The sequence below is a fragment of the Plasmodium inui genome, assembly GCF_000524495.1.
Source record: "Plasmodium inui San Antonio 1 unplaced genomic scaffold supercont1.11, whole genome shotgun sequence".
Lineage (NCBI taxonomy): Eukaryota > Apicomplexa > Aconoidasida > Haemosporida > Plasmodiidae > Plasmodium > Plasmodium inui.
Window position 1 is genome coordinate 278,900 of NW_008481845.1, and position 7,088 is coordinate 285,987.

A 7,088-nucleotide genomic window follows, 5' to 3' on the forward strand; every position below is an offset into this window, starting at 1 on the left:
ATTGTACAGAAAAAAAAAGAAAAAAGAAAATGCTTATCACGGAGGAAATTTAACGAGTCCCAAGAATGCACAAAATGGGGAGTTTTTGTTCACTTGACTTTAACTCCTTTTATCCATTCCGTCCGAATGGCGTCCTGGCGTATGCTGCTTTTGTATCCATTTTACGTGTGTACTTTTTCGCGTGTATGCCCATATGCCGCGCGAGTGCGTCACGGGATGAGGCACGGGCGGGATATTCACATGTGCGCATCGCCGCGCATTCCAGTTCGGCTGCCTGTGAGTTTGGCCGCCTGGAAGTTTCTCTGGAGGTGAGAAAAGTTCATTCGCATACAGCCATACGCGCGCACGTCAACCAATAACGTACGTGGTATTCGGCACTCCTTCACTTATGCATGCATGTGCTACGCGATGGAGAACTTCACAGGCACACGTTGGAGAAATGGGGAAAATAAAAATGGCACAGTGAGATGCGCCGTAGCATAGCGTAACGTGGGGTGACGTGGGACGCCTTGGGAAGGTAACGAGAGTGACGAGGCGGTGAAAGGGTCGATCGATGCGATCGTGTTGGGCGGGGCGCAACGGCCAGGACTTCCAGTAGGCAGGACTTCCAACGGGGAGTGACAACTGGGGGTAATGAAAACGTCCGTCCAGCGTTTTCCAATTTGGGTTGCCTCAGCACGCACGTACATATGCGCACGTTCGTAGTGTGTAAAAAATTGCCCCCATGATTGGCTAGCGGGGTCTGAATGGTTACTCCTGCAGTCGGATAACGACAACGCGGAGGAGAAGCAGAGAAGGGGCACATGAAAGGGAGAATAAAAAGGCGAATGAAAAGGCGCAGTTTCCCTCAATTGTAAGCGGCGCCCCCCCAAGAAGTAGCCAAATGGGAACCGCTCACTTTGTGAGCAAAAGGATAATCCAGTCTGTGTGCAAAGACGGGGGAGTATACAAGTACCCCTCCGCCCTGTTCGATTGGCCCCGCTGTGCGAAATAGCCAGACAGGCGACGCATATCACATCGATCAGCGCTGGATGACTAGGAAAGCCTTAAACGAGTGCACACGTTCTAGCCCCATTAGATGCCCGCATGGAAAGTGCAATGACCCATTTAAATCACGGGGGAGATATATTCTCCAAAGAAGGGATAACCGTTTTGTCTTCCATTCGAAGAGGATTCCCTTTCTTGTCCTCAGCCCCATTTGTAAGCATGTACCAAAAAAGAACAAAAAAAAGATAAAATAAAAATACAGAAAAATAAAATAAACAATCATACCGCTCGAAACTTAAATTAAGATGAATGAAGGGTGCACATTTCATTGCTCAGCTGAGTCAACCAACGTAACGACGCATCTTCCCTGGGAACATTCCGCATCCATAACACCTGCTACTCGAAGGAGAAACAATTGGGGTAGCGTTACTCATGCGTCAGATTCGGTGGGAATTCATTTGGTACTCATGATAAGGATGAGACAGAACTGTGTGTCGACGCTCCCAGCCGTTAAAAGGGGTGAGAAAATGTAAACCAACTGTGCCATTCGCAGGAGTGAAAAAAACTTTGAAACGGATCCGTCCTGGTCACATCTACCCCGTCTCATTCGCCCCTGTGTTCCTATGCTGGGTTGCTTCATTTTTTTTTTTTCTTTTTAAATGGCCACTGGTTTGTCTCCTCATAGGATGTTTTCCTTCATCATATGACAATCACTTTAGTGGCACCACTTTGTAGAGGACAAGGAGGAGGGTGCCTCGCCAACCTTTATCCATTCTTTTTGTTTAGAACTGCTTCCTATATGGGTAGCTACATTCACGTACATGTAGCGGCACACAGGGGAGGGGTGGTTCACGAATGGTTACCCCTGTGCCTAAAATGGGGCCAGAATGAAAGAGGAAAAAAAAAAAAAAAAAAAAGAACAACATTGCGCGAGACTAGCGTTGTCCTCATGACAATCTCCAAATCGCTATTTCCTTTTCCTATCTTCCCAAGTGGCTATTTCCTTCTGCTATCTTCCGTATGGGTGATGGGGAATAGAAAGTACGCAGGGGCGTAGCAAAGAGAGTGATACATAGTGGTTCTTCCTTTCTCTCTATTTGTGCCACCCCACTTCGATGATAACTCACCGCAGATAACTAATTGGAATAGGAAAAAAAAAAAAAAAAAAAAAAAAAAAAAAAAAAAAAAAGCAGAGGTGCTAGTGTACGCAATTATGTAATGGACCAACGTTGCGGCGGTTACTTGCTGGAGCGATCCTCTAAAGTGTCACCGTCCCGTTTTTTCACATCATTTCCATTTCGTCAAAGCCACGTGTGGAAGTATGCTGATCATACTATCTTCACATTGGAGTGACCCAGAAGGAATGAAAGTTTTTTTTTTTTTTTCTCTTTCCTCCTGCCTATTAGGAGAGGGTCATTCGAAAGCGCTTTTTGGGAAAGGAGAAAGGAAGCTCCATCCCTCTGTGGGGACAATACAGCGTAGCGAACAGCTCCATTTGTTTTTGCGAATCCTTCTGAGGCTGCCTATCCCTACGTGGGTACGTAGCCCCACAGAGGTTATATGAATGCTAACCACTTGCTGTGTGATCCTGATGTGAGAGGGTTTTCTCCACTCTGTAGGTCCTTCTGCACGTCCGCATGTTTTTTTTTTTTTTTGTGATCATCTTAGCAGTAAGGACTCTGCCTGACTCAGTGTCGCTGCTCCCGTTAGCTAAACGTTCGGTTTAGTTAACCAACGGTGATTTTGCTCTGCTTTGTTTTGCTTTGCTGTCATTTTGGACAAGTCGCACGAGAGTTGCTCCCCTCGTTTGCGCGCCGAATAGGGAGAACGCACTATCGGGACAAAGTGTGTTACACTCTCAGACCCATCGCTACGTGAAAGGGCAGCCAAGACAGGAAAGGAGGTGATCCTTCCCTCTGTAACGAATTTCTATCCGTTTCGCCTACCGTCCAAGTTGCCACACGAGAATGAGCAGCAGCGAGGAAAGCTCCTCTCTCGAAAACGACAAGGAGAACAACACGCAAAGTGGAGATGAGAAAGGGAAGATCGTGGATAAAGGTGGGAGCAGCGACGTGGGCAGCCTCGTGAAGGAGAACGTGGCGCCCAGAGAGGGTAGAAGCGAAAGTAGAAGTGAGCGTGGTGGCGAGGGTAATGGCCAGCGTGATAAAATCAATGCTAAGGGAAAATCGCGTGAGGAGTGTAAGAGGAAGCCAAAAGGCGACGCCTCTGAGGACTCCCATGGGAGCCCCATGAGTCCGCTCTCCCTTAGCGACGCCGGAAAGGCGGGCGATATGAAACGGAAGAGCGAAAAGAAAACTGATAAAAAAGGTAGGAGCCACAAAGTTAAGAGGCACAAGGACAGGGGGGACAAGCGAAGGCGCAGTAGGAGAGACAGCCACGGGAGAAGCGGAAGTCACAGGAGAAGCGAAAGTCACGGGAGAAGCCAAAGTCGCGGTAGAAGCGGAAGTAACCGCAGTGGAGAAAGCCTCTATAGCCGCCATAGCCGAGATAGGAAAGAACGCAAAAGGAAGGAGGTCAAGAAGAGGGGGAAGCACAAGTTGGGGGCTGGAGCAGTGGGTGGAGGAGGAGAAAGAAGAAAAGGAGGATACACCAAACTCAGCAGCTTCAGCATCTCTAACAGTCACACCGATCCTGACATGGATTTGGAGAGCCTAAGCGATCTTAATTACAAGTCACACAACGAGAAGCGGCAAAAGAAAATCCAAAAAAAGGGGACCAGTGATTATCTTTCCAGTAAGAATCATCATCATAGGTACGATGAAGAGAAGGGAGGTAAAAAAAAAAGGGAGGACGACAGAAGGGGCTCGTCAAATTTGGGGACGAAGAAAAAAAACGGATCAAGGAGGGGACCAAGCAGAGAGCCCTCCTACTCAGTCAGTCTAAGCTCGGAAGAAGAATCGAAGAAGAGAAAAAAAAGAAAAAAAAAGTTGGCCGACGATCGGAGCGGAAGAAGAGCCAGACGTGGAAGCAGCGAGGAACACACGTATAAACACAACTCAAGGGTGGAACTCGGGGGCGATAAATTCAACTACGCAAAGGACCATTATTGGAGAGGCAACTCGGGGGGCTCTCGATCGGAGGAGCACCATAAGTATGAGCGCCACTATGACCGTGACTATCACCGTGACTATCACCGGGACAATCACCGCGACTACCACCAGGATGATGGCAGGAGTCCACTTGGCATAAAGCACTCGCAGAGAGGCACCACGAAGGGGCATACAAACACGCTGGAGGGGGACCAAAAACGGGGGAGCCAAAGAAGACGGGTGGAGAGAAAAGAAAATAAAATGAAAAAAGAAAATAAGGCATGTAAGGCGAACCGAAATGGGCGAGGAAGTGATGCAGAGGAGTATGAGTCCACTATGGACTCCTCCTCCTACGAGGTGAAATCTCGATCGAGTCATATCCCCACGCGTAAAAAAAGAAGGGACTACTTCAGTGATGCTCAGTCAGCAGATTTAACCGGTTCATTTAGCACTGAAGAGCGATATCGAGCCAAAGGAAGGATGCCACATGATGGCACCGTAATGGTACCAAGGGGAAGAGAGCGCATTGGAGGTAGGAAAGGAGCGGATGGTATTCATCACAACTTTCATGAGGACGAGGACACGTTTTTGTACCCCAGATGGAAGAGAGGAGACCCCTTCAGGGAGGGAAGACCCAGAATGACCGAGGAGGAAGAGGAAGCCCCTCGGTTCAGGGATCGGGATTGGCAACCCTATGGAGGGACACACCATCGGGAAATTGAAAAAAGAAAAAAATATGGCGAAAGGGAGGATCGAACAGAGCTACTGCCATACGGGCAGATGGGGCACCCCTATCGGCACGGCGCATATGATCAGATGGAATATAAAAAAGAGGTGGCCGTTTTGATCAAGAACAGAAGGCCTCAGCATCACCCAGATCATGGTATCCACAGCTTCGATGAAGGCAGAGGTCCCAATGGGCTGATCGATCGGGAGAAGACGTGCCCATTTCTTCTTCGTTTGTTCTATAAGCTAGACGACGAATACAATGACGTGGAGGACGTGAGACTTTCCAAAAAAAGCGGCGTACAGAGCAACGAGCTGCAAATCTATGGATGGCTCGACATCACCATGCGTGAGATCGTAACGCTAGTGAAGGACTTTTATCAGGAGAGCCGGAAGAGGGACGCCCACTGGATATTTAAGGTTTACTCGAATGAGAAAAAGCAACTGACCTTCTTGTCGCGCGTCCACAGCACCAAGTATAACTACCGGGAGGACAACAAGACGTTGCTGTCGCTGGACTACGAGATCGGAGACATTCTTCTCCTCTCCATCATGTTTGAGGGGCAAGCCGCCTAGATGGGGTGCACCCATCGGGGTGGAGCGATCGGGGGCGGAGATATGTATCCCTCTCATTAGCCCCCCTACCACGTAGCAAACCGCGTATCACACCGCGTAGAACACCCCTTGGTGAACCTTTTTCTTAAAGTCAACTTTGTTTTTTGAAGTCAAAACTGCCTCTCGTGAGGAGAACGACAAAGGGGGAAGGAAGCAAAAGAGAGGGAAAGAAAAAAGAGCAAAGGAAAAGAAAACAAATGCGCATGACTCCGAAGAGTGTACAACAACATCCGTGTTGTTCTCTCACCGGGGGGCACGTGGGCCAGAAAAAAAAAAAAAGGAAAAAAAGGAAAAAAAAGGAAAAAAAAGGAAAAAAAAGGAAAACAAAAAGGGGAAAAATATATATATATTTATATACATGTCCGTTCCAATAACGTGTCGCCTCGTGAGCGATCGCAATGTAGGGGGTCAAACCGCGTCAACGGGATCTACACTTGGGTCGAACCGTTCCACACCTTTTCGGACTTCCACACTGCCCGATCAATCAAAAATGATGTTGGGGTATTTGCCGTACTCCTGGGCCCAGGGGTCCACAATCGCCTCCTTCAGGATAGACAGGCCGCTATTTCGCTGGCGCGAATAATGGTGATGATTTTTTTTCTTCTTCATGGATCGCCTATTAACATAGCCGTAGTCGGTGTAAGGCATCATGTTGCCGTAGCTCATGGGCTGCTGATACATGGGGGTGTTAAAGGGGAACTGCGGGATCAGCGCCCCCGGGTAGAAGTACGGATTGTGCATTGTCACTGCGGGGGGGGTGGGAACGTTAGCCGAAGGGGCGGTAACGGGTGGGACGTTCGCCAACGCTACGTTCACCGATGGCACGTTCACCGATGGCACGTTCACCGATGGCACGTTCACCGATGGCACGTTCACCGGTGGCACGTTCACCGCTGCACCGGCCCGAGACACATTGTAGCCATTCTCATCTGCGTACGCGGGCAGGTTCCTCTTCTTGTCGTTGCTGCTTGGGTTCATCGTGCGATTGACTCGCTTGGAAGGTCCACAAAGGTTCCCCTTGTCTTAGCTTCGGATCAGCGAGGTGCCCCAAGTCATCCCCCTTATTCATACGCTCACGTAGTAACCTTCCTCAGTTGCGATTTTACTGTGCAGCTCAGTAATGTGTAACGGGAGTTGGCAGCTCCTCCTTTTTTGGGGACTCTTTAATGGGAGGGCTGAACGAAGAATGATGAGCAGAATCCCTCGGCGGACAGACTCTCTTCGCTAACTTCCCCTACGCCTGCTGGGAGTTACTCTAAGGTGAAATGGGGGGTCCTCTAAAAAGAGGGTGAAGCATCGGAGCATCACGTGGGCGAAACTGCCAGTTGTATGTCGCGTCACACAAGTGGATATGCTTCCTCCTTCCAGAAGTCGCTACGTACACATAAGGGCGGCAACAAAGAAGGGGCTCTCATTCCAGTCGTTATCCCCTGTTCGCACTGCTTCCCGTTGCGCTGATTTCGCCAATCGATTTCGCAACCACAGTTTGTGCTTAATGGGAAAACGTTTCGCCCTTCCTATGTTACGCGTTTGCGTCACCATGTCAGGAGGAAAAAATAAAAAAAATAAAATAAACATAAAAAAATAAAATGAAAAAAAAAAATTAAGACCCTTTTAACAGTTCATCCCTGCGGACGTCCGCGGACGCGGCGCAGATGACTTCCGGCAAACACAACAGTCGTTTGCAGAAGGTCCGCAAAAAGAATAACA

At 48.8% G+C, this 7,088-nt stretch overlaps 2 protein-coding genes across 2 annotated transcripts; one reads left to right on the forward strand and one right to left on the reverse strand.

The window, feature by feature from the left end:
- Positions 1 to 2,954: 2,954 nt before the first annotated feature.
- C922_02947 (hypothetical protein) lies at positions 2,955 to 5,339 on the forward strand (the record flags this gene model as incomplete). The annotated part of the gene is made up of 1 exon (XM_008818545.1): positions 2,955 to 5,339. The coding sequence occupies one exon, from the start codon at positions 2,955 to 2,957 to the stop codon at positions 5,337 to 5,339; it is 2,385 nt and encodes a 794-aa protein (XP_008816767.1).
- A 519-nt stretch (positions 5,340 to 5,858) lies between these two features.
- On the reverse strand, positions 5,859 to 6,356 carry C922_02948 (hypothetical protein; the record flags this gene model as incomplete). Its single annotated transcript, XM_008818546.1, has 1 exon — positions 5,859 to 6,356. The coding sequence occupies one exon, from the start codon at positions 6,354 to 6,356 to the stop codon at positions 5,859 to 5,861; it is 498 nt and encodes a 165-aa protein (XP_008816768.1).
- Between the last annotated feature and the right edge of the window lie 732 nt (positions 6,357 to 7,088).